We start from the raw sequence: 27,683 nt of genomic DNA on the forward strand, positions 1-27,683 counted from the left end.
ACATGCTGCAGGATTACAAATCCAGATGTTCACAGCCTGCTCCTATTCCGACTACGCAAGCCCTGCCGGTCCTTACGACCCCTGCACTGGTTTCTCCAGAGTTGCCGGCTCAGGTGATACCTCAGCCGCACACGCCGGTTCCACAAGTACCTTCAATACCACTGAACACTCACGATGATTCCTCGGATGAGGATCAAAACTTTGATGGCAGACCTAATCAAGGCGTAGAATGGGACGAGTGTGTCATCCCAGACCTGGCTTCACCATGTCTGGATCCGGTGGACTCCCCTCCGGTGGATATCGAGGGGTTCCATAAGTTGATGGAGAGGGCCTCTAGCAGATTCAAGCTACCAATGCCTTCTGTTGCCACCGAGTGTTTTTTATATGACTTTAAAGAGCCTTATAAGAAGGTTACTAGATCTATCCCCATTGTTCAGCATGTTTGGGAGGAAGGCCTTAAAGCAATGAAGAACCCGGCTACAGTGGTCCCTGTACTACCGTGCCTCAAAAATAAATACAAGGAACCTGAGGATGGTCTGGCGTCTTTGACAGGGCACCCGAAACCGGACTCGGTGATTTCACAAGCTGCACAGAGGAAGTCACGCAACCCATCAGCTCCTTTAACAACTCCTCCAGATAAGGAAGGCAGGAGGTTAGACAACGCTGGGAAGAGTTTTTCTTCTATGGCTAGTCTTTTGGTGTGAGCAGCAATATTGGGCAGATATGATCGCCAACTATGGTGTGACATTTCGCCCCATCTAGATCAACTGCCTCAGGAGTCAAAAGGCGACGCAAGAAATATTTTACAGGAGAGGGAGGCAACATCAATGGAGATAATTGATTGTTCCATGGACATCGCCACAACTGCCTTTCGATCGCTAGCTGGTGCTGCAGTTCTTCGTCACCAGGGATGGCTCAGGGCGAATTGGTTCAGACCTGAAATCTAGAATAAAATCCTGGATCTACATTTTGAAGGTAGAGGCGTTGTTCGGGAAACTCTTCAGGATATCAAGAAGGATACCGAGACGGCGAGGTCTCTGGGTCCACTACAGTACCGAAAAGTTCCTTTCAGAGGTAAGAGTACCACATACAGAGGCTCTTACCAGCAGCAACGATACCCATCGTATGGATCAGGCTCACAGCAATACCGCCAGCCTTATCAACAAAGGCAAAGCCAGTCCTCGAATTTCTCTCGATCGAATAATAGAGGAAAACAAAATCGCCAAGGACGGGATACGTCAAGGAGGCAATAGCAGCATCCTGGCTCTTCCTACTGTGCCCACCTCCACAAGATCATCGGTAGGAGGCAGGGTATCTCAATACCTTCAGAATTGGTCCAGGATAACATCAGACCGTTGGGTGCTAAACATCATTCGAAAGGGCCATACTTTGGAATTCACACAAATCCCACCATCCAAGCCCCCGGCTGCCATCCCATCAAAACATCTGCGTCTCCTGCGGCTCGAGGTTCATCAGATGCTCCTGAAAGGTGCTATAGAGCCGGTCCCCTCCTCTCAAAGAGGGGAAGGATTCTATTCCAGGTTCTTCCTGGTGAGGGAGACGCTAGAGAAATGGCGCCCCATTTTAGATCTCAGGGAGCTCAACACCTATCTCATTTCCCTATCCTTCCGGATGGTCTCCCTTAAAGACATACTATGTCTCATCAATCCAGGGGATTTTATGGCCACGCTCGATCTCGAAGATGCGTATTTTCACATACCTATTCACCCTGCACACAGAAGGTTTCTACGGTTTACAGTAGCCAAGAGCCACTTTCAATTCAGGGTTCCCTTACCTGGACGACTGGTTGCTGAAGGCTCCGTCCAGGGAGGCTGCGAGGGAGGCAGTCAATGCATGTACAAACCATTTCCAGAATCTAAGCCTTACTCTCAACAAGGAGAAGTCGTCTCTGGTTCCGTCCAGGACTGCACATTTCCTGGGGGCCATCTTGGACTCAAATCTCAACAAAGCTTTCCCAACCTTAGAAAGACAGGAAAAACTGCAAACTATTGCTCTGGCCTTAAGAAAAAGAAGGTATCTTTCAGTACGCCGTTAGAAATCCCTTCTGGGAGTGATCTCCTCCTGCATTCCTCTGATTCCTTACTGCAGATTGAGGATGCGTCCTCTTCAGGAGCAGCTCGACATTCAGTGGCAGCAGATTCACGGTTCGGTCGATGACAAGGTGACCATCACCTCAGCAATGAAAAAAGCTGCCTTGTGGTGGACGAAGCAGGAAAACTTATCCCAAGGTCTATCCTTCGTAAGCGATCCGTCTCCTCAGGTTGTGACGATGGATGTGTCATTGGACGGCTGGGGGGGCAGTACTGCAGGACCTTCATGTCAGTGAGCATTGGTCTCCTCAGCACCGTTTTCTTCACATCAGTCTCCTAGAACTCAGGGCGATCAAGCTGGCTCTTCAAGCATTTCTCCCTCGCCTGAGAGGTTCAAAGGTTCTCATCCAGACGGACAACACCATGGCCATGCATTACATAAACAAAGAAGGAGGAACCAGGTCTCTCCTGTTGTCTCAGGAAGCTCAGGAAATCTGGGAATGGGCTATCCTTCACGAGATTTCGCTGCAAGCGGAACATCTGCCAGGGGTCTTAAACGAGCATGCGACAGACTAAGCAGACTATCCTTAGTCAGTCACGAGTGGGAACTGAACCATATGGTTCTGGACAAGGTTTTCCGACAGTGGGGCAAGCCCTCAATAGATCTATTTGCCACTCCGGCCAACAAGAAATGCCGGTCTTATGCAAGCAGACTTCACCATCGAGGATCATTGGGGAATGCGCTTTCGATAGCCTGGTCGGGGACATTTGTTTACGCCTTTCCCCCATTCCAGTGATACCAAGACTTATCAGGAAGATCAAGGTGGAGCCATGCAAGATGATCTTGATAGCTTCAGGAAGATCAAGGTGGAGCCATGCAAGATGATCTTGATAGCTCCGGCTTGGCCGAGGCAGTTCTGGTTCACGGAACTCCATCTGTTGTCGCTGGTTCCTCCTCTTCCTTTGCGAGCCATTCCAGACCTTCTCTCGATGTCCGAGGGGCAGATTTGGCATCCGGATCCTGCTTCATTACACCTGACAACATGGCTCCTGAGCAGCGCGATTTCATGAACCTTCCCATATCGAATGAAATAAGACAGGTTCTCTCCCAGGCTAGAGCTCCTTCTACAAATAAAACTTACCGTTTGAAATGGAAAAGATTTTGCATTTGGTGCAGGAAAGAAGGCGTTGATCCTTTCTCTTCTCGACCTCATCAACTTCTGCCTTATCTTTTGTCCTTAGCTAAAACAGGACTGGGGCATTCATCCATAAAGGTTCATTTAGAGGCAATTTCTAGATACAGACGTTCAGCATCTGGACCTTCTCTCTGGTCTTCAAGAATAATTAAACAAGTTCTCAAGGGATTGTTTCGAGTTTATCCCCCGGTGAGGCCTCCGCCTCCTACTTGGCAACTGAACTTGGTTCTCACGCAACTCATGAAGAACCCTTTTGAACCTATACATCGGACGGACATGAAATTCCTTTCATGGAAATTGGCTCTCCTTCTTGCTCTCACTTCTGCAAGACGCATTGGGGAGCTACAGGCTCTCACGATTCAGGAGCCGTTTCTCCAATTCAAGAGGAATACTGTAATCTTACGAACTAAGCCAAGGTTCATACCTAAGGTGTACCTTCGGATTTTCACCTGAATGAGCCAGTAATTCTTAAATCTTTCTTTCCTCACCCTTCCACACCAGCAGAAAGGTCACTGCATTCTCTGGACGTGCAAATGTGCTTGAAATTTTATTTGGATCGCACCAAGGAATTTCGTAAATCCTCGCAACTTTTCATGCAATGAGATTGCAGACTTCTTTATAGGGAAGGTAGAAAAGATCTATGCATCTTTCCAGACTAACTCAGTACCCACTAATTCGCCAGACCCTAACTGTGAAAAACAGGTTATGAAAACTCTCAGGAAGTTTGTGGTCCCCCAAGCAGAGGAGCTAATGAACATCTTATCGGACATTCACTCTGGCTCTCCCTTAGATGCGGTCCCAGCGAGGATTCTTCGCAGTCATCTTCCCCAGGTAGCGGAGCACATTGGTAACATGGCCTCTCTTTCTTTCCATGAATGTCTAGTTCCGGACATCTGGAAACTGGCCCAAGTTGTCCCTATAAAAAAGAAAGCCCATATTAGCATAACACAACTAGACAACCTTAGACCAATCTCCCTCCTTCCCTACTGTGCGAAGGTAGTAGAGAAATTGGTTAACCGACAGCTGGTGAGCTTTGTGGAGGAAAATAAGCTCCTCCACTCGTCTCAGTCGGGATTCAGAGCCAAACACTCGACTGAGACCGCCCTCCTTCTATCTACGGAACTGTTGCGGTGTAGGGCGGATGAGGGTCACACGGCCGCACTGGTCCTATTGGACTTAAGTGCGGCGGTTGACACCGTTTCGCACTCTGTACTACTGGACCGTCTGAGTGAGAAGGGTATAACCGGGCCTGCTCATGAGTGGTTCGTTTCCTTCCTTAAGAACAGGAGATTTCAAGTGCATTGTCCACCATGTAAATCCAGTATAAGATGTCTTAGACAAGGGGTTCCACAGGGCTCGATTTTGAGCCCCACGTTATTCAATCTGTACATGGAACCCCTTGCCAAACTGGTGGAGTCATATGGTGTTGCCATAGTCTCTTATGCCGACAATACACAACTGGTGATCAACTTGTCCCGTGATCCAGTTGTGGATGCTGAGAATTTCTCGGCCTGCTTGGTGGCACTTGATGGGTGGATGAAGCAGAACTATCTCCGCCTCAATGGTAATAAGACGGAAGTTCTTATCGTTGGCCCCTGTCCTTCCATCTGGACATCTGCCTGGTGGCCTATAGAACTGGGCTCTGTCCTGCCCCGGTGGACACAGTCAAAAACCTTGGCATACTTCTTGATTCTAATCTAGCCTACACTAATCATGTTGGTAATGCTGCCGGTAAATGCTATGGCATTTTGAAGGTCCTGAGGAAAATCCTTGACCTACTGCCTCCCAGCACCAGAAAAACAATGGTACATGCCTTGGTCACCTCCCATTTAGACTATGGGAACTCCCTCCTATGTGGACTCAGTAAAAAAGGCCTAATGCAGTTGCAACGTGCCCAGAATGCAGCTGCCAGGCTTGTCCTGAACCTCCCTAGGAGGGCCTCTGGGAAACATGCATTACGTTCCCTGCATTGGCTTCCAATAAGGGAACGAATTAAATTTAAAACTATGTGCATTACCCATCGCATAGCTCACAAAAAAGCACCTTCATAGCTCCAGGATTTGCTTCCAATCTATCGTCCTTCACGCCCTCTTAGGTCAATGGGCAGCATGCTATTAGTGGTTCCACGGATCCACAGAGCAAGGATGGGAGGACGGTCCTTTAGACATCTGGCTAGTAAAGACTGGAATGACCTGCCCATCGAATTGAGGATGTAACCGTCTGAAACAAGGTTCAGACAGAGGTTGAAAACCCATCTCTTCCCCAAGACACAATCAGTATAGGTTCCCCTGGCCCAAGTGCTCATCCTCCGTGAGCTAAGCTGAAGAGATGTTTAGTGGGATTGTCAGCGCGGGGACGCACTGTTCCTTGTGCAACCATGCGCTTAACAAATGTCATTAATAAATAAATAAACATTGCTTTTGGTGGTCCTCGCAAGGGCCTCCCTCTTTCAAAACAAAGTATTGCGAGATGGATCTCCAGTGCCATTCTCTATTGCCACTCAACAGTAGGTAAGCCGCTGAACAGCAGGGTTGGAGCACATTCCACAAGATCTGTGGCTTCTTCGTCAGCTCTCTTCATGGGAGTACACATCAGAGACATTTGCAGGGCTGCAACATGGAGAAGCGGGCACACCTTTACGAAGCATTACTGCTTGGAATCCTTGACGCAAGAGGACACGGCGGTGGGCCAGGCAGTCCTGAGGAACCTCTTCCACTGAATGGTGAGCTTTCCTTTCTATCCCTCCTTCCTTTTCTTCACATTTTGTATCTTTGGAATACTGATGGCTTTTGCAATGTATGATTATGCCACAAAATGTGCTGTATTGCTTACTGCTTGCTACTCTGATACAAAAGCATGGGAATCTATGAAAGTTTCAATACTGGGGCAAGAAAACAAGTTACTTAACTGTATCTGTGGTTCCCCAGAATTGGTAACTTTAATAGATTCCCATGCGCCCACCCTCCTCCCCAGGGAAAGCTCAGCCTCCAACAGATATGGTTACTGTTACACAACGGCTGCGAAAATCTGAGGCTCTGAGGTTCCTTCAGGAGGGTTCTAAGGGGTGAGGCTCTTCTGATTGGCTGATGATTAGTTTGGTCTCTTTTACAAAAAGAGGCGGATATGCTACAAAAAGGAATGAGGCCTAGGCCTTTTCTTTCTCCTTTGTACCTACTGCTATGTTGTTTTTGGTTACCGAGACTCCCATTCCGACGACGGGGAATGATACAAAAGCATGGGAATCTATGAAAGGTACCAATACTGGGGAACCACAGTTACAGATAAGTAACTTGTTTTCTTGAGGGGGGCTTTAAGGAGCAGTAGAAAGAGAGAGGGGTGCCCATTTTTAAGGGTACACAATATACTCAACATAAAAGCGGGACAATGTGTGTGTTTTTGTCAGTGGGAGCATGAAAAAGTCCCAGGTGAAATCACCACAGAATACATTTTTTAGGGGGGTGTAACACCCCAAACATCCCCCTTGGAGCTACACCCCTGCCCTTTCTCCGATCTTGTTCCTCTCTCCCTGCATTGCCTCTCTCTGTTTCCTCCACCAGTCTAGGGCAACCCTTTGGCCATCTTTGCCATGAGTCCCCACAACTTCTCCCCCTCCTAGTCCCATGACTTTACCTATGGCTTCATCCCCGTGAGTCACAACGATCTTCCACACGTACAGCGGAGTATGCCCTGTAATGCCTCTTTGCCACCTGTCACTCATATTCTAATTATCACTTTTCTCTCTCCTTATCACATTTCTCACTCTTGTCATACTTACCCCGCCACCAACAATCATTGGTAACACCCTCTCTATTGTCTTCATTCGCTGCTCCTTTTCCCTGCTCTCCTCCATTACTTCTCCTTCTCCTTATGTCTTGTCTCTCAAGGGAGGGACACACTGCTATCCTGCTCACTCTGTTAATTTTAGTGTATAGCAACGTCAAATGTATTCATGTCCTTCTTCGGATGTCTGCCCTGAGCTGCTTCTATTTTCATTCCACTCTCTGAAATGAAGTGTCTGCTGCCATCATTGCCCATCCAACACAATATCCCATCAACTTCTTGTCTGTCATTCGGCAATCCTTCTTTTTCTCTCTTCTTCCTATAAACCCAGTTGCCTTTTCTGTTGCTTCTTTCTTCTCTGGTTTTGCCTGTCCCCACGTCGTGGTCTTTTCAATTCATCTATTTTCCTTGTGCCTGGCACCTGTTAGCTCAGCACTCTCCAGCTTGCCATCACCTTTTTCTATCCTCTCTTTTGTCGCTTCTTGTGCAACATACCACACTGTCCACTCTTTCAGTGCCCGAACCTCAATCAAACCTGCCAGCACTGCCCCCAAGCCTCCTCCATAAGAGAACAAGCATTTGCAATACAATAATTCTCACATTACTAAAAGTTTGAGCTATTGGCGTTGATAATAACAGTGCAAGGCCAATAGCTCAAACATTCAGTAATGCGAGACATATTGAATTGCAAATGCTTATTTTTTTATTTTGCAGTTTTATATAGCGCAAACTCGTCTCGAAGGTATCAGAGTGCTTGACATGAGCACCAGTTGCAATGCCAATAGCTGAAATTTTAATAATGCGAGACCTATTGCATTGCAAATGCTTGTTATAAATTAGTGTTTCTTACTCCATAGCTACCCTGGGCTGAGAAGAGGGATTTCTTAAAGAAACCTTACTGGACCTGCAAAAGATTGTGACATTACTACACAGTAATGTCTCACAACTACAGAGCATCATAATCCTCTTTCCTAAAGCGCCCTAAAAGGCGAGCTGGAAAACCACTCAGTGCAGTGGTTTTCAGCTTTTCCAGGCTACAGATATTGGCTCCTTTCTGGGTGGTTGTGTCAAGGGAGCTGATATTGTGTGGCACTCTGTAATCTGGCAGTTCAGAAACTATCAAAATGGCTGTCAGTAGTTTCCAGTATATGGAACCAGTTGCTTTTTCCCGTTACCATTTAAGTAAAAGAAATCATTTTATCGGAGACTGTCATGAATATAATGGTTATATAAATTAAGCCGTGAGAAATCGAGATGCCTCGCATATTGGAATAATTTGATGTTAAAAATAATTGCGTACCGCTGAAGCAAAATTGAAGGTAAGAATGACCAAAGTGGATACAAATTTGACTCCTTTCTGATATTTATTGTACTACTATTTTCGGCATTGCTATGGCACCTCTCACGTTTTGTGAGCCCCTTCTTTCCCCTCACGTTCATGCATAGTTGAGAACAGTGGAACTTTCTCTGTCAGTCAGCTCTTAGCAACATTCCTGGTGAGAGTGGCGTGCATGTGGTTTAAAAGCTGCATCTGTGCAACCTTGCATACGACTCAAGCACTCCTAGGGGTCTTGAAAAATTTCTGAGCTCACTCAGGAGAAAGTGCACAGGAGCGTCCAGAATCGTATTAGGGCAGGGTACCATCACTGTACTTAATCACACTAAGGACTTTTGTCCCGGAAATACCCCAAATCATTTTGCAATAAAAACAAGCACTGGCAAAGCCAATAGGTCTCACCAGTGTCTCTTGTTGTACAGCACCGCAGCATAGCTAAAAGTTAGTGGTGTGGCGTGGCATGGATTAGAGTCGTTTAGAGTGGAGTGGAGTGATGTTTGGGTAAGCCAGGAGACTGCTTTGTGTAGACTGCCGTGAAGGGGTTGTTTAGAAGGCACTGGTGTGGGATTACATAAAAAATAATGACTTTTAATGGCATAGTGAATGGGGAAATAGTTGTAATGTGGCTGACCCCAGAAGCAGGATCCTAAGGCACAGGCATACCATGAGCTTTTTGCAGCCAGGGCGACCTCACTGCTACTTGGGAAATTGGGTCTGCAGCAGCCTTGGAGTGCCAGGGACTAAAATGGGAACTTTTCCAGTTTTTAGAGTGAGGAAAAGCCAAGGCAGCACCCCGGGATATGCCAGCCTTACAAGTGTAGACCAGGTGGTGTTACCAAAGACATATCTCTCAATCTAGATGGTCAGCCCTGACCTGGCTAGAAGAACTGTGGCAAGTTCCGGAGGCCTTTTCCTCTGGCATCCAATTCTGGGAGAGTGGGGTGCATCTGCAGGATCTACAAGTGGATCTCGACCGAAACAAGAAGAACGGTGACACAGGCCCTCGTCAGCAGCAGACTGGACTACGGCAACGCACTCTACGCAGGAATCCCAGCCAAACACCTACGACGACTACAACGCATCCAAAACACCTCTGCCCGACTGATCGTCAACGTTCCCCGCCGCAGCCACATCAACTCCCACCTGCGAGACCTACACTGGCTCCCCGTCGACAAGAGGATCACCTTCACGCACACCAAGCACTCCTCAACGCCGGACCAGCCTACCTGAACAGCAGACTCAACTTCTACACCCCGACCCGCCAGCTCCGCTCTGCCAGCCTCGCCCTCGCCGATGTCCCACGCATCCAACGAACAACCTCCGGTGGCAGATCCTTCTCCTACCTCGCCGCCAAGACCTGAAATACCCTCCCTACCCACCTACGGCAGACCCAAGACCTACTCGCCTTCAGAAGACTCCTCCAGACCTGGCTCTTCGAGCAGTAGCGGCATCCTCTCCCCTCAGCGCCTTGAGACCCTCACGGGTAAGTAGCACGCTTTACAAGTACTCTTGATTGATTGATTGAGTGATTGATTGAGTGTTGTGTCCTATTCTTTGGAATGAGAAGGTTTGCCTGCTGATGTTGTCCCACCTAGAGGTCGGGGGCGGCAGAGAAGGACAGTACTCGCGAGAACTACCAAGATAGTGAAAGGAATATAACACAAAGTGCAATAAAAGACATGCAGAAGCAGGCTGAGACCACACAATATCAGCCACCTTACAAAGACTAAAACCAAATCAGCTTTTGCCAATGTACTTGATAAAATGTGCATTTAAAGGAAGAAGTGAATATCTGTGCAATGGGAATTACGTTAATTTAAGAAAAGGAAACCGCAAATGTGCCCACATCATTTTGTCATATTATCTTGAATGATATATACCCCTTTCCACACAGAAACCTCAGTACAATTTAAAGTCTGGTAATACATTTAACATTTGGATTTAGAGCGAGAAAAAAATAGAAGCAATCATCATGTTTTTAGGACTTTGCCCTCAAGATGCCCCCTTCGACCTCACTCGAAACATTTGGCTCACTTGCAATATTTCACGCGGCACGTGTATCCAGATAAAATTATAAACAACGCAATACAGTGAATTGGGTGACTAACAAAATGTAACACGTGGCTGAAGTGCAAGAACATATTTTAACTTCCTGTGTGGGGGAGAGACTATGAAATAATTTATGTAAGGGGTAGGGACTAGTCATTAATAAGGTGAGGACCACGACGTAGGCGGATAGGACTCATGAGCGTGTTCACTATGGGGGACTTTGAGGGAGTAATACAGGCACAATGAAAATACCAATTAAACCAGTTGACCCATGAAACATCGAAGTGCATAATGTGTGACTTCAGAATCCAGCTTCGAGATGCAACTTAAGTGTGAGAAAAGCAAACTATTGGCTAATAGAGCTAAAACAATTCAGCAAAATGAGGGTGTGAATAAGCCACACAAATATACGAAGAACTCCCATGCCACATTAAATAGGCACTGGTGTCCACACTAGTCCACTTTCGAGCTGCCAAGCATTTTGCAGTATCTTGAGTCTAATAAAATTCAAGTAGACGACAGATGTTGCACAGTAACCCACGACTATGATGGGGGAAAAAACAATGAAAAGACGGACGAAGGGGGTGTGTGCAACGAAGAATGGCTGGGGAGGGGGGAATGGGGAGCAGCAACTCAGAGAGGTGGTCGGTGTGATGGAAACGGTGCAAAATAGAGAAAAAATGCAATTGCAGTTTCCTACTTTTAAAAAAACTGGCATGTCCAAACTACTAAAAAGACTCAACCCGCACTCAAATGAAACAAGATAACCCAAGCAAACAAAAACTAAAAGAGGGATGAAGGGCGCAGCAGGCAGGGAAAGTGGGATGAGGGACAAAATAGTACGTGTATCACGTTGGGAATAGCGGACGGGCACTGACTCAGTTGAATCTATCTGTGCTCGGTACTTGCTCCACAGCAAGTATCGGAAGCGACGTTTGCTGCAATGGCCAATTGAGATGGCTGTAATGAAGAGTGTAACTGAAGCGGACAACTTGCAAGCAGTGGACGGGCTCCAATCCTTGTTTGTAAACAATAGTGTATCATAAGCGAGACGTCTGCGCTAGCGCCTGCTCTCGCTGGCTCGATCTTTCAAAAGCTGCCCATTTGGCTTCTTTTTAGGTCCTGCCTACACAGCGTGCATGCGCTGCATAGGAAAAAAGACCTTTTGAAATCGATTGAGTTTGTGTCCCAAAAACGTGCACGCGTTGCATTGCTTTGAATGGCAATGCGTGCACGTTTGGCGATTCCCTGGCGAAAGCAAGCTTTCAAACCATATGTTTGTAATTAACATATGATTCCTGCTCGCTCCCGCAAGGGAAACAGGCACAGGCCCCCTCCTCTCTCCCCTCCCCCTGCTGCCAGCTTGAGGCACACGCGCTTGTTTTTCCTTCTATTCAGTGACCAGTCACCGGTGCTGCACATGGAATTTTAAATTGTGCCCTTCTAGATGACCAGATTCGCACAGGCGGCTTCCCCTCGCATGCTTCAATCCCTCGCGTGCTTCAATTCCCAGAACTGAGAGTGCCTAGAAACATGCTTAACGCTATCCAACGCTTTATTTAAATGCGTGAAGATTCACATTTAATCTACCCTCTTCATGCCAAGCAGCCGCCAGGATTCAACACATTACGGTACAACCTTTCCTACTACTTGACTTCTAAAAGCATTCGCTAGCAAATGCTAACACCAGGTTGTAGTTCGAATTCAATGTCCCTTGGTAAATGGCCCCGTCCTGACGTACACAGATAGCTATAAAGGGTTCCAAACCCTATCGCACTGCCAGGTAGAAAGCAGAATGCTGAGTCATGACCCCTCCCCTGGAACGTTTGCGGTTTACTCTGTATACAATCCAGGGTTAACAGCAAAGTAAACAGTTACTGAAACTATGGAAATCAGAGCAAGGCCGAGAGGGCTCGCCACAACCTTGGCGAAGGTAAACGCAAGCAGGTCCAGCTTTCTTTTTTCAATAAAAAAGTAAATGTGTTTTTCTGTTTGGGTCAAATAAAGCATAACTTCTTTAAAACAGGCAATTTACTAAAGAGAAAGGCCTGCAGCCTAGAAATCTCTATTCCTGCCTTGTGCAGATGTCTGACCCAAATTCTTAGTTTTACATTGAACTCAAAGGAGACTTTTGGGTTGAAATAGGAAAAAAGTAAAAATCCTGAGAAAACTGCCTGAACACGACTGACAAAAAGCTCTCTGTGGCAGAGGGTCACGTGAGGATACAGAGGCGCCGCGCCAACTAGCATCCTTCAAATCGAAGCACTTGGAATCAAGAGCTGTTTGCCCGTAGAAACGGGAATGAATATACTGCTGAGCACAATTACTGGCAGAGCGTGCATTTCGGATTTGATTCATAACAAGGCCCAGTTAGCAACAAAAAAAAAACACACAATAAGGACTGAAAGCCTTATTCGATCTGCTGCTCTCCTTAAGATTTAATTACCCAGCCTCACTCTCCCTCCCACTGGAAAATGTCCTCCGCCTTCCTGACGGATGTCACGCCACCGGACACACTTACAATCGGGCACTTATTTAAGTGTGCAGTGACTGCAGTAATGCATGCCTTTGCAGGGCATACTGTCCCCTGGCCTGACAACTTTACAAACTCTCCTACAGTAGGCATTTTTTTCTAAACTCTGTGCATTCCCTTACCCACGCAGGTTTTGATGTAGGCTAAAAATGCTATCCATTTCTTTTTATGGATTTAGTTTTTTAACATCTGCACAGTGACTTGTTTCAACAGAAGTTGTATGTTTTTTGTGTGGTATAAATGTTCGCAATTGCAGAGTGCATTCTGTATGTGCTCTCATAACATGTTATGTGGGTGAAATAGTGTGTGTATGCCACCATTGCTCAATTGTGCTCAATTGCAATATATGCTCCAAGTATGTAGGAACAGCCTACATAACCTCCGAGGACTGGGGAGGCCTTCTTGGGTGTCTCTTGCGGCATTGTCACTGTTTTGTGTGTGGCCGTTTACCATGTCCCTCGTTGCCTATGAAGTTCTTTCTGATAACTGGAATTATTAAAGATTTAGGGACGACCCTCGGGCAGTGGGTGTTGTGCTTGATCCCAGAGTTTGTGCAAAGATGTGCCTTGCCTCCCGTACGCGCACCGGCATTGTGCTGTCTCCTCATTTTAGCAACATAGGAGATATTTGCTGCTTGTTGTGCTGTCCTGCTGGCCTGTGCTGGTCTTGTGCCAGCGCTTGTTTGTGTAGCGGAGACACTGAATGTTCCTTACCCTGATTTACTTTCTTGAGGAAGTGGCTTTAGCAGCGCAGGATTAATGAAATATCAACTTTGTTATGAAACCATGGCTTTTTTAGTATGCCTTGGTAAGATGTAGGAACAAAGTCCTTGCACCATTCTCCTGCTTTTTGGGTGTCTCCTTCTGCTGTGTGATTTTTGGCCCAAGTCCACACCTGCACACAGCGAAATGGCTGCAATATTGAGAGAAGATGTTTCAATCACAAAGTATGTTAAAACTATTAACGGTCTTCTGAATGCCATAATTTACAAAAGACCTGAATTCAAGCAGTGAATGTCTCTTCATTATGTAAGATGACTTGCCACTTACAACACTGAGCAATGTTCTCTTTAGACCAAAAAATAATTCACACTTTGTTGCATTACAAATGTCACAGAGACCCTTATCCTTTTAGCAGCCACTTGTGTGCCATGTTTCAGGATTTAGATTTCAGGTACTGGAGAGCTCTTCCCATCTCAGTAGCTGGTGTTTCCTACCACGTGCAGCCTGAGGTCTTTAATGGTGGTGTGCTCTGGGTTCCGCCTGTTTATGTGCATGATTTTTAAGGTCTTGTATTGAGTGGGTTAGTCAAATAGACCCCGCAGAGTTGCTTGACTGCAGTTCTGTTGCTCTAGGGTAGAGAGGTTGCAGACAGTAAGGACTGTTTACCTTTTGTGATATGAGCGAGCCGCAGAGCTGAGCGGCGTGGAGGCGCCATACTATACTAAGGTTTTTAAGTACAGAGGGGGCGGTATCACAATCATCATTAAGGAAGTTTACAACGGCTGCTTCAGCAAGGAGAACATAGTGGGCTGCGAAAGTGCATTGATTGAAATTATGCTGAATCATAACTTTACTGTGACTGGCCTCCATATCTACCGCCCTCCAGGTCCCTCTGGCCAATTTAGAGAAGATCTATTGAATAAGGTTGGGAGCAGGGCAGCGAATTTCACGATTTTAGGGGACCTTAATCTCCATCTTGAGGATAGTGGGAAGGTTGAGATCACCAGCTTTCTGGCTGATCTAGAGGCCTATCAGCTGGCTCAGCGTGTCCTTGAGCGTACGCATGTGGCAGGTTACCTGCTAGACCCCATATTCTCGAACTTAAGCTCTCTAACGATTTCGCGGCCGGCCCGCAGGCTTGGACAGACCACTTCTTGGTCTCGTTCTTGCTGCGGCTGCAGGTAAAACCTGACTTGATCCGCCTCGTCCCTGTCTTAAAACGCCTTTGGCATAAGCAGGATATGGGTCTTTTTTCTGCTTGTTTGGCTAGTCATAGGCCTCAGTTGCCACTGGAGGTTGAGGTGGCAAACTCTTGTTTTCCTGAGTTGTTGGCGTTAGGCCTAGATAGCTGCATCCCGGCTAAATTGGGGGGGGGGAAGATTTGTGGGCCGTCTAAACCTTCGTTTAACGATTCATTAACCTTAGCCAAAAAGGGCTCTAAGCAGCTCGAACTTGTCTGGAGACGCTCCTTTGATGTAGTAGCAAAAACTGAATATCGAGCAGCCATTAAGCAGTACCACAAGCTTATTCGGAGAGCTCGAGCGGAGTATGTGGCCTATAAAATCTTGGCTAGCACCAATGCCGCTAAGACAATCTTCTCCTTGCTGAAGGGCATGAAGAGTACGGGTGATACGGGGGTTTCCCCGATTTCCTTGAATCATCAGTGTAATGAGCTAGCCCGGTATTTTGTGAACAAAGTCGAGAAGATATACCTTGGTCTACCTATCCCGGCTTTGTCTGCTGAGGCGGCGGACCGGGGATTATCAGTCCTATGGTGGGAAGCAGCCTGTCATCTTTTCCTCCCTTGACACACATGGAATTCGAGTCCCTCTGTTTGAAAATTAAATCGGGCTCGCCTGTCGATCCTTTGACACCTGCCCGTTTTTGGCAGTTTCATGCTCTCATTTCCCCACTGAACATCGACTTGGTCAACCTCTGTCGTCTGCTTCCGTACCTGGGGCGTGGAAACACGCGAAAGTTATTCCGTTGCTTAAAAAACCCTCCTTGGACCCAGCTGAGCCGGGCAATTACCTCCCTATTTCCCATCTGCCTTTTCTGGCGAAGCTGGTTGAATCCCATGTGAATTCCACTCTCTCTAAGTTTATTGAGCAGAATGCTATCCTGGATCCATCACCGCATGGTTTCCGCGCAGGCCACAGCACCGAGTCCGCCCTGCTGGTAGTGACGGAAGCTATCCGGGCGAGACTGGATGTTGGGGACTCAGCGGCCCTAGTCCTTTTGGACCTAAGTGCCGCATTTGATACCGTCTCTCACGCGATACTTCTAAGGCGCTTACAAGAAATTGGCGTCCGGGATGCGGTACTGAACTGGTTTTGGTCTTTTTGGGGGGGGGGGGGGGGGGGTCTTTCTAAATCTCAGTGCCTCCTTTTCACTCGCAGGAGTTTGCTTTGCATCAGGGGCGCCGCAGGGCTCAGTCTTGAGCCCCTTATGGTTCAACATCTATGTCCGACCCTTGGCTGCGGTTGCTAAAGGAAGGGGCTTGTCACTGGTGTTGTATGCTGACGATACCCAATTGGTGATCGCCTTCTCTAAGAAATTTTGTACCAATCTGGACAAGTTCAAAGAGGACCTTTCAGTGTTCGCGAACTGGATGGCGGTAAACTGCTTGCAGTTGAACGCCAGTAAGTCTGAGATCTTACTGTTTGGGAAGGATCAGGAGTTGTGGTCCGAGCAGTGTTGGCCGGATCGCCTCAAACCTCCCCCCTGCTTAAGGAGGCTGTGAAAAACTTGGGAGTGTGGTTCGATAGTGGCCTGACTTTCGACACTCAATCAAAAGTTGTGGCATGGACGTGCTTTCGACTTTTGCGAGTCTTGAAACCATTGCTGGGTTTCTTTCCCCCAAACGGGCGTCAAACCATTGTCCAGGCGTCAATTCTATCCAGACTGGACTATGGCAATTCCCTTTACTTGGGCACTAACAAGGCCAGTATTAAGCGTCTGCAGAGAGTACAGAATGCAGCAGCTTGCATTCTGGTGGCCCTTCCGAAATCTTGTTCTGTTTCTCATGTGCTCTGGAAACTTCATTGGCTGCCTGTTGAGAAGCGCATTCAATTTAAGTCTCTCTGTGTGTCGCATAAGATCTTGATGCTACAAGTACCTCTGGGGTTGGCCAACCTGTTAGAGTTTTATGTGCCATAACGTCCTCTCAGATCAGCCGATCAAGCGTTGGTTTGCATGCCTGGCGTTTTGAACGCTAGAGCTGGGGGCTGTTCCTTTCGCAGTTTGGCGGCGAAACTCTGGAATTCGCTCCCTGTTTCCATCAGAGCAATCCAGAACCACCTAGCTTTCCGAAAAGCAATAAAGACTGGGCTTTTCCTTGTTTAACTTTCCATTTTTCTTCCTGGGGTTCCTGTTTAGGGTCTGTGGTTGCGCTGGTACGCCGCCGTCGCTGGGGCAGCTATGCGCTATACAAATCCGACAAATAAATAAATAAATATCTGTGGTGCAACAACATCAACTGTTGCATGGCTAAACACTTATAAGGTCCCAAAGGCAAGACCTATTGGCTATGCCAATGCTTTTTTAAAATGTTTTTGTGCTGAAAGTTGTCTGGCATATCATTACAACTGGTCTACTAAATATGGTTATTTCAATATGCAGTTCTACTCGTGGATGCATTTCATACCTTTTTCCAGGAGAGAGCACTTGAGTAACACAAGGTGAATTTATTTTAGATTGGATAAACCACATCCAAAGCTTGCTGCAAGTTACCATGAGTTTGAAAACAAAACTTTGTTTTTATGAGTGTGATACCCAATAATATTAGATGTATAAAATGATGTAATAAAGTGTGTTCTTATTGTGCAACTTTTTGTTACGTATTGGATGAGTTGTTCGTTTATCCTTTCTTCTTCTCCGCCCACATGAAACGCACAAGAGCATATTTCTATGACAAATGCATTCACTTATTGGACTATATTTCTCTGATGGGGAAGGCATCCTAAAACATTTCTTATTCTCTTGTGTGAGTATTTCTTATTATCTTGTGTGAGTAAGTTTAATTATGATTTGTGTGTGCCTGCAGGTCAGATGATCAAATCTTTTCAGGACAACTCAGCATCCCATCCTTCTAACGCTTCGGCTTTTGTTTTTCTGCCCATAGGTTTTCCACTCCTATTTCAGTTGACATTGGTGGCTAGTGCACATTTACTTGTGTTTTTGTTTGCAATGGAATGATCATACAATGATAAAAGACATTGCCATTTCCAACGTCAATAGCTCTAACTCGAAAAAATGCAAGACCTATTGCATTTCTAATGCTTGTTTTTTCTCTTGCCAGTCCGATTCAGAATGAGAAATATTCAGAGGCTTCAACAGAGATACTTAAAGTTTAATTTTTGTTTTTTAAATCGTACCATGCAAATATTGTATGTCATCACGAGGCAATTCTTAATTTGTGCATTTGCAGGATAGCAAAGGAGAGTCAGGGAAAAGAAAAATAGGAGAACTGTTACTCTCAAAATTTCTGAACTTCACAACTCTGCGATCTACAATACACGTTCAACAAGTCACTATGTTTTATAAGATTTTGAGGAAACTAGTCCTCTTTTTGTTGAATTCTACTTTTGAGTGCAAACGGCAAATTTGTTTTAGTGGATTACATCCTTTTGTTTACCTTTGGTTTTCTTTTTAGGTTGCACAGAATGACTTCAATAGAAAGGGAAGATAAAGACAAGGTAAAAAAGAAAGAACGTAAGCAAGAAGATGAGGAGACCATGCTGCAAGCTACCTGGGTGAAATATAGTTTCCCGGTCAAGCACCAGGTGTGTACTTCGTATTAATGTTTTACATTATGAGGACTTTTCCCTGTCAGTGGTTTCAGGGTAATACTCATAGTTCTGTTAACTGCTCATGTCTCATTACATTTGGTAATACTGCACATATTTATTTTATTTATTTATTTGACATTTGTGAAAAAGTAAAGTTCTGTTGCAAGGCGGGTCGCCAGTCCACACCCTCCCCCCACCAAACACACACACACTTTTTGCTTGGCTTTAGATGCAACTTTGGCTGCCGAGCACTGAGTCCCTGCTGTCCTGATTACCAGTACCAGTGTTCTTTCCGTGAAAACATGTCCACAATCTGTACTTCTGCCCCGTAAGTGTCTTGTAAGTGGTACTCTGGGTGCACATTGCCTGGAGCGGTTCCCCTGCGACCTCCTCACTAGATCCATGTCACTGCCCCTGCAGCTGGCATGCCCCTGAGAGGTGAGTGGGAAAATGACCAAGTCAACATGGCACACTGTCTGTGTGCAATACCAGCTTTCACTGCCTGAAATATAGGTAAGTCACCCATCTAGCAGACTTTACCAGCCCTAAGGCAGGGTGCACCACATCCCATGAGCAGATTGGCCCCTCTATCATTAGGGTCTATTCCTTAATATTGTAAATGTCAGGGAAGCCATAGAGAGTACATGGGCCGGGGACTTGTCAACTTGAGTTCCACATCACCATAATGGCTTCACTGAACCCAGTAGCGTTTGGTACTAAACCGCTCCTTGTAATAAATCCATATTGATGCCAGTGTGAAATGTATTAGAACATGTACTCTAAGGGCACCTCAGAGGCGCCCACATAAAACCTACCAACCCCGGTGTGATCACTGACCGACTGTAGGCAGCTAGCCACCACCCACATTTCTGGGCCCCTGGGTAGAGATTCCCTGCTCTATGGGACCAGAAACAATGCACATCCTGGGCAGAGGTGTCACTCCTCCTCACCCAGGAGGGGCCAGTGCTCGAAGAGGGAAGCTTCAAAGGCCTGCCACCGTTTGTAGTGCGACCTCCAGCCTCTGCTGCTAGCAACAGTTGGCAGCCCCCTGGTTTACACCCCCACCTTCAATGGGAAACCCGGCGGGAAAACTCAGGAGAATACGAGGTGTGCCCACCTCTGCCAGCTGCATCCCTAAGGTGGGGGAGGCGAGGTGAAGCCCATCTTTCAGTGCCCGCTATCTTGAAGATGGGAAGACCCCCTCCAATCAGGGCTAGGTCCAACCTAGGTCTAAGCAGAATGAGTAAAATACAGGCCCTCTGCGCTAAAGAACCATACACAGTTTTCCAAAGCATCCGAGTAGTGATGAGAACTCATCTCAGTGTTTTACCTAAAGTAGTGTCTCATTTTCACATCCTTTATACGATTTCTCTTCCCACGTTTTTTCCTGACCCTTCCACTCCAGCTGAGAGGTCTGTGCACTCGCTAGAACTCAAAAGGGTCTTCAAGTTTACTTGGACAAAACTAAAACGATTAGGCACTGCGACCATTTATGTCTAAATTATGGTACCCTTAGAACAGGCTTTGCTGCCTCCAAACAGTCCATCTCCAGATGGATTGTTTGCTGTATCAAGGTTGCTTACCAGTTGGGCGACAAACACCTTCCTGCCAGGCCCAAAGCCCACTCCACAAGAGGATAAGCAGCCACTGTGTCCCTTCTTCATCTCTGTGATCTGCAGCCACTTGGAGATCGGTACATATATTTACAAGCCACGACTGTCTCGATTCAGACAATAGAGCAGACACTGTAGTAGGCCAAGCCTCTTTGAGGAATTTGTTTCAATGCTGAGAGCAACTGCTTATGATTCCTTTTAATTTGTCTGTAGAGGTATGGAATTGGCTTGATACTCTATTCAGTGCTTATGACTATTGATGAGGCTCCCCTAGAAGAGAAGGATAAGTTACTTACCTGTAATCTTCCAGTGGTATCCTCATCAGTCATAAGCATCATGCAGCAGTTCCTTCCTAGAAGTCCTGCTCTTCGGATAACCTTACAAATTTGGACTGACCTAACTGTCACCCCTAAGGCATGAAGGGATACAGAGGATCATGGTTGACTTAAAGGCATGTTTTCTTCTAGTGTATGCTTTAAATGCAGCCTATTGGCTAACAATGCCTATCCTTTCAGTGTTTCACTTCAATAAAGGCAGTTTTTTTGTCCCAACCTGATGCTCTCGATTTCTTTGTCTAAAATTGCTATTCTTATTCTAATTTTGTTGCTTATGACTTCGAAAAACACTAGGAGGTTGGTTAAATGGTAACAGTTTACATGATAATGGTGGACTTTAGTATCTGACAGTGAAAGAACATATTTTAAGTAATTGTGGGCAGGAAACTTTACACCAATACTTAGTAGACCTGGGTCCAATCTCTCCCCAAGAGTTGGGGAGGAAGGCTGTTCATTGGGTAAGAATTAGGTGTCCAAATCTCGATGTGGTGGGGGTGGCCAAAAGACTGAGCCTAAACCACCCCCTTCCCCCTCCATGCTCCCCCCGAAAAGACAGTGTGGCACTCCGAAAAAGATCAAAGTAAGGAGTCTCATGTATGCCCCCAAAAACCTCTCCAGGAGGGTGGGCCCAATGACACTTTACAGACCAAAACTGGGTACCAAGGTAAGAACTGTTATGACAGGATAACCCCACTGAGCATCCTAGCTGTCCTAAAAATCAAACCCCTAATGTAATTCCACAGTTTACCAGTGTTGCCTTTGAGAATGTTCCTCTGATGAGGAAGCCCTAGCCTTCAACTGGAAAGTGGGCCCAAAATGTGAGTTCGAGATTCCGGAGGGGAGCAGACACTTCCACCACCTATTGGTGAATGGAATCCCAACTACTCCCCTGAGCGATACCTGTGCCAGTCACACAGTGGTGAATGACAGGCTAGTTCTCTCAAACCATTACATCCCAGGCAGTGCTTAATTTGCAAAAAGAAGTTCAGGTGCTGAACATTTTGTCAAGGAGGCCACAGCTCACTTCTTCCTCCGGTGAGCCCCACTTTCAACACTCTCACGCCCTCAGTCTCTATCTTTTAACCTTGATCTGTTGCCTGTCCCCTAAGTCTTTGCTCTAAGAGTCTATCTTCTCCCTCTCTAATTGTTTTCTATCATCTTTGTCACACCTGGTGTGTTACCTTATTCCCTGTATTTCTGATTTGCCCTCTATTCATTCTAGCCCTGCCCTTTCTCCTCTTCACTTTTATCCATGCACTGCTCTCTCTCTCTCTCTCTCTCTCTCTCTCTCTCTCTCTCTCTCTCTCTCTCTCTCTCTCTCTCCCCTCTATCTTGGCTCTTTACTATCACTCTTCTAGCAGTGATTAGCTGTGTCTCCGTTTTATCATTTGTCTGCTTTTTTTCGGCTGTCCTGTCCTCTACATGCTTTTATTTTATCTTCTCTCTTCTTAACGCTCTCTTTTTCACATCTTGGCTGCTTTCTCTTTGAATCTGATTTGCTCTCCATTTCTTCTACTTAGCTCAGTCTTATCTCTCTCCTCTCCCTTTCTCCTCTTTACTCATGCTCTCTCTCTCATCTATAACACTGCTGCTGCCTGTGACCCCTATCGTCAACCTATACATGTCCCTGCTATTTTGAACTCTGCGTTTTCCTATTGTCATTTATAAAGAAGTGGAAGATGGCGTGTTTTACTTTCTTACCTACACTGAGTGCAAAAACAAAATGTACACCAAATGAAAATGCTTTTTTTACATATATTAATCAGTGCGGTATGACTGGGTTATTGCGGAACAGACGGCTGCTCGAGCACAGCCGGTGATGTCACTGCTAGTGCTGCCTGTAATTAGGAGGTCTAGAGATGGCGACGGCATCGGCATCCACTGCTCAGCTTGCTGTGACCCTGCCTGCAACAGGACAGGCATTGTCCCCAGCCATAATGCTGCCAATGCCGGTAAGTATGGCTGTGGTGCCTACTGGACCCACGCATGCTCAGCAATTACCATGCTGCGGTGCAGCGCACAGATTCTACAGGTGACGCAATGCCACACAAAAGTTGTGTTGGTCCTCAGACTCATCGAGCACGTTGAGGATAGCAGCAATGCAGGGCTGCAGGAAATGCCTCTCTGGCTACGCAGCAAGTGGAAAGTCCACACTCACTTTGTTTATTCTTCCTCAAGAGCCCTCACTCCAAAGTTCCAAATGCGCTCTTGCAGCTTCCTTGCCTCAACTCCGTCATGAGCCAGCCCCCAGCTACAATTATCCAATGGAAGTCTTAGGCTCAGGAAGTGGCAGGGTGCAGCAGACTCGGGGAATAGAATGCAAGCCATAGTTTGTCAATGACTTCTTGGATTTGTGATCGTCATGATGACATCATCACTAACGTGGTGATACACAATCATGCCTGCCTGGACAGGTGTATGCTGGCCTGTCTATGAACATTTACCAGCCAGTCACCATGCAATGTATGTTGTTCTTTTTATTTTGAATTTGGACAATGAATATTGAGCCCACCACCTGCAGGGTCAGCAATTGAAGCCCCGGCCCTGTGAAAGAAGCGCCGGTGCTGAGCACCTAAAAGCACCTGCTCAAATTAAGCACTGATCCCAGGAGAGACTAGAGTAAAGGCCATTCCAGGGGAGGTCACTGTTAGGCCTGTAGCTGTCGTGCCCCTAGCGATAGATAGGGTCCTCAGTTGGAGAAAGGTGGTAGTCAATAAAGACCTCCCCTTGATTGTCGCCTTGGAAATAACCACCCAGAAGTTGGTCCGAGCCAAAGTGATGTACTGGTCCAGAGCCAGGCCTCACTCAAGGAATCTGGAGGGGCTGAACCTACAGCTACTGCAGATAGAAGCCCCAAAAGAGGGAGCCAAAGATGAAGTAGTGTAGGAAAGGTGGGCAGCTTTCAGCCACAGTTCCAGTGAGCCAAGGATAATCTACCCCTTTGGGGTAAAACTCCAAAATCTGCGCTGGTGAGGCCCTACCTGACCCATAAAAAGAACTTACTAGTCAGGCAGCTGTTCAGCCTGAGTCATTGGGTCCTCAGCCGGCAGAAGAGAGAGTGGAACTAGGGTGCTTACTACCAGAATTGGTTATACCTGGCAGTAAAGAGCTAAAAGTGTGGTTTTGGGCACTGACAGCTGTCAATGGCCTCGGCTGGGTGTTAGCATTTATGGCTACCCTGTTTTTGGCATGGTGGTCTGATCCCAGGCCAAATAGCAAATTAGGCCCCCTGACCCTGTTGGTCATGGTGGGGTTACTTAAGCTGTGGGTAACTTCTTTAAGTAAGCTGGGTGTTTGCCTGGCTAAGATGGAATTTGCAGACATAGACACATGTGGTCCAAAACTACAAAGATGGAGTGAAAGCACTAAAGAGTTAGGAAAGGAGCATTGGAAGTTAGGTCCTGAAACTGTTGAGGTAGACCAGCTCCCCAAAGGGACTGATCTGGACTGAGGGATGTAAGGCAGAGAGAACCCAGTCATTCTCTTATTGTCCTTGCCTTACAGAATAGGTAGGCTCTACCAGGTGGTGGCTGAGCTTCCTGACCTGTTGGCTTGGGGAGAGCTTATATAAGAAAATAGGGCTCTGTTGCAGTAACCCCCCCCTCCCCAAACCCCCCCTCCAGATACCCCCTCTCCCTCCCCCCCCACCCCCCCCCCCCCCCCTCCCCCGGACACACACTTTTTACCTGGCTTTTGACTGTAGACCACTGGGTCCCTTCTGTGAGAAGTTGGCCTGGCATATGCAGTCCACTATTCTAGTGGCCACCTTGCACCAGTCCGAACGGCCCTTATTGATGGTTGGTTTGAAGACTATAGAAAGCTATCTTAGTGGTAGCTGTGGAGAGCAGCCTTCAGGCGAAGTCTTGCGGGAATGTAAAGCAGCTTGTTTTACCAGTCTATAATCTCATGGATGATCAAATGAAAGGAGAATCACACCAGGTATATATATAAAATATATGTATTTATTCTAAACACGCCCCTCTAGTCTCTTTGAGGCTAGAGGTAAACGTACCATAGTACCATACAATTACTTAGCACACAGTAAATTAGCACATACGTATTGCCCTATGGGAAACCATATACTAAGAAAGTGGTATAAGAACCCCGAGGGACATAGAAACCAGGCCTAGGACCTGTTGAACCGCTGGGGCAACCAGGAACCACCCAAGGTAGGGACACAGGAGACCCACGGGGGACGCGTACAGTGTCTAAACACAGTCGCAAATCACCATTGACTTCTATGGAGAAAGTTGCAAGTAGATTTTTAAAGAATAAGGACACTTAGGAGTGGACTAGGAACAAACCCCTTCAGTACTGGACAGTTCGAGAGACACGACCCACGGGAGCACCGAAGTACTTGTGTTACCTCACCCAGGGAAGCAGAGTGCATAGGTGTCTTTTCGTGTCGGGTTTCGTCGTTGTTTCCTATGGAGAGCTGCAAAGAAGTGCTGCAGGAGACCAGAGGAAGAGTGTCCGGATGGATCCAAGGGTGGATCGAAGATCTGAAGAACCTGAAAGCAGAGGGGACAGAGTCTGGGTCACTTGCCTGTGACCAGGGAGGCAACAAGAAGATGCCAGCTGATGTTGGGTGATTTCAGGAGCAGGAGGTGAACTTGACTCTTCAGCCACGAGGACCAGGCGCCGACGACAATCCGGAGCTGGATTCGAGCTGTCCCACTTCTGATGTTGAGTGCTGCAGCGTCTGTATTCTGATTGGACCCAACAAGCTTTGGCAACAGCAACCCATGCAGAATGCAAAGATTGGCTTCACTGCAGACCAGCAAGGTCTGAGGGACTCACCCTTTGGAGGAGAGTCAGGGCAAGTGTGGAGCATCCAGGATTGCCCAAGAAACAAAAGAGATTCCTTTGTGGGGACCCAGCAGGACCAGGGATCGCGAAGGGGGTTCTAGCTGAAATGCAGGAAGCGGGCCCACAGAAAACTCGTGGAGTGTAGGCCCACAAGTTAAGGTGCAAAAGGTTCTCAGGGCTTGAACTACAAGTAGCCCAATGCACAACTTCGGGAAAGCTCAGTAAGTCGATGCACTAGCAAATTTGCTGGATGTCCAGGAGTTCCGGTCCTACGTCTCTCGTGATGGCTACATGTCTCAGATTTGCTCTGGACTCCTGTTGGCCTCGGAGATGTCTGGAAGTCTGTGTCCTGTGTCGCAGATTCTTCAGGATCCGGCGGGAGCCTCGAAAATGCAGACCGGCATGATGCTACTTTGGTGCCTGTTTGAACAGGGGAGTCACTCCTTGACCCCAAGGGAGATTTCTTCAGTTTTCTAGTTGAAATAGAATGTCGAAGGTCCAAGATATATGTTGAAGAGTTTCGTCCAGGGTAATCTAAAGTCCTATTGACTGGGTTCCTAAATGTATACTTAGTTTAGGGGATGGACTAACTCTAAGTTCCCACCTATGGGAGGACATGGGGAGGGGGTGGTTACACCCCTTCCCCTTTGTCCAGTTTCGCGCCAGGGCTGGGGCTGAGGGCCCCATCAACCGGTTTGAACTGGGGTATGCACAGGGACACCTTGTGTGCCCCAGGCACTGTCTGAAAAGCATTCTCTGAATGCACCCACCCTGCCCCAATACACTAAAGCCTGTCTGAGGAGGTGGTTACACCTCCCTGGACAGGAAACCTATTGTCCAGGCCTCCCCTGTTGGAGTTTCGTCCAGCAGCAGGAGGTCAGACTCGTGTCTCTGGCAGCAGTATCCATTTTGTGATGCTGGGGCTCTTTAAAACTATTACCGGTAAAGTAAAGGTGTCCATGTCTTCTCTCCTCTAGAAGGGTGGCATACATCAGTCACCCTTCTAGCTGGGTGCCCTATGCCAGTAGGTGAGGGTACAGGTGCATGAGTCCTGTACCCTTACAGGGCCCAAGTCCATTCCTGGGCACTGTAAGCGCAGTGCTACCATTAAGAGTATATGGCACTGGAAGTTTGTCTTTAAGAACTCCACAACACCATAATGGCTACACTGAAAGCTGGGAAGTTTGGTATCAAACTTCCCAGCACATTGAACCCACACTGATGCCAGTGTGGGATTTAATGTAAAATGCACAGCAGAGGGCATTTTAGAGATGCCTCCTGAAACTCGACCAACTCCTAGTGACATGACTGAGTGGCTGCTTAGGCTGCCACCAACAGATATGTTTCTCGACCCCTGGGTCGTGAGCTGCTGCTCTCGGAGGCCTGAAACAATGCACATCCTGGGACGAGGTGCCAAGCCTCCTCCTCCAGGATGGGCAGGGTTCACTAAGGGGAAACTTCAAAGGCATGCCATGCCGCCTTTGTGAGCCCCCTCAGACCTTTTGCTGCTTTTAACAACTGGTCCCCACTGGTACTACCCCACACTTTGGGCAGGACCGCCTTAGCGAAAAACAAGTGAGGGAAAGAGGTGTGCCCACCTCTGCCAACTCCACCCCTCAGGTGGGGGAGGCGAGGTGAAGCACAACTGAGTCCCTGCCATCTTGAGGATGGGGACCTAGCAAACCAGGGACAGGCTCCTGCCCCCCTCCCACTAGAGGGTGGCAAGATAGAGGGTGTACCCCCCCCCCCTCCCGGGAAAGGACCCATTGGTCCCTACCCTTACTTACCTGTAACGCCCCTAAATCTAGTATTTAGGGGGCACCCTGAACCTTGCATCCTCAGATCCAGCCTGACAACAAGAAAAAAAGAAGGATTCGAACAGCTGTGCCGATGCTAACAAGAAGACGACGCCCACTGACTTGGACCCAGCCCGGCGGGCCTGTCTCCCCTCGAACCTGCTCCTGCGAAATCCCGGTATGTCCTGCAGCCAGCAACCTCAAAAACCCTGGAGGAAATGCCTGCCTTCACTTCCAAAGACTGCTTCTCCCATGAACACCGGATTTGCTCAACTGCAAAGTCTGGCAGCAGCCAGAGACCTCGAATCCAGCCCACTCTGCACCCGCCGAGCCCCGCCTGAGCTAGAGTGGAAAAACACCACGAGTAGGTCACCCCGGCGATCCTGACCCAAGTTCCGGGGACCCCTGACCTGCCCCAGACCTCCAACCGACGCCTGCTGCCTAAACCCAGAAGGCCTCCCTAACCACGACCAGGCGCTGGTAAGAAGATCCGACCCCAAAAAGCACCCCTGCACCCGATGCCCCATGGCCTTGTGTGCCCAAATCGACGGTGCCTAACCAACCCTTAACTTCCCAACTTACCTCTCCAAGTGGTGGTCGCACCCAGAATTCCTTAGTCTCCCTGGCAGCAGTGCTTTTGCAAACCAGAGGTTCTCCATAGAAAACAGGGCGC

The 27,683-nt window shown here is 47.4% G+C and overlaps 1 protein-coding gene across 5 annotated transcripts in view; it reads left to right on the forward strand.

Annotated features, from left to right (window-relative positions):
• The window catches only part of BPTF (bromodomain PHD finger transcription factor), a 1,855,127-nt gene that overhangs the window by 402,007 nt on the left and 1,425,437 nt on the right, over nt 1–27,683 (forward strand). For all 5 annotated transcript variants that reach the window (XR_013598794.1, XM_078654332.1, XM_078654328.1 and 2 more), the window contains exon 10: nt 18,322–18,451. Coding sequence is in view for 4 of the 5 variants with exons in the window: in XM_078654332.1 (XP_078510458.1) it covers nt 18,322–18,451 (130 nt within the window). In the remaining variant the exon portion in view is untranslated. The remainder of the gene's footprint in view (nt 1–18,321; nt 18,452–27,683) is intronic.

This window comes from Lissotriton helveticus, chromosome 7 (assembly GCF_964261635.1).
Source record: "Lissotriton helveticus chromosome 7, aLisHel1.1, whole genome shotgun sequence".
Classification (NCBI taxonomy): Eukaryota; Metazoa; Chordata; class Amphibia; order Caudata; family Salamandridae; genus Lissotriton; species Lissotriton helveticus.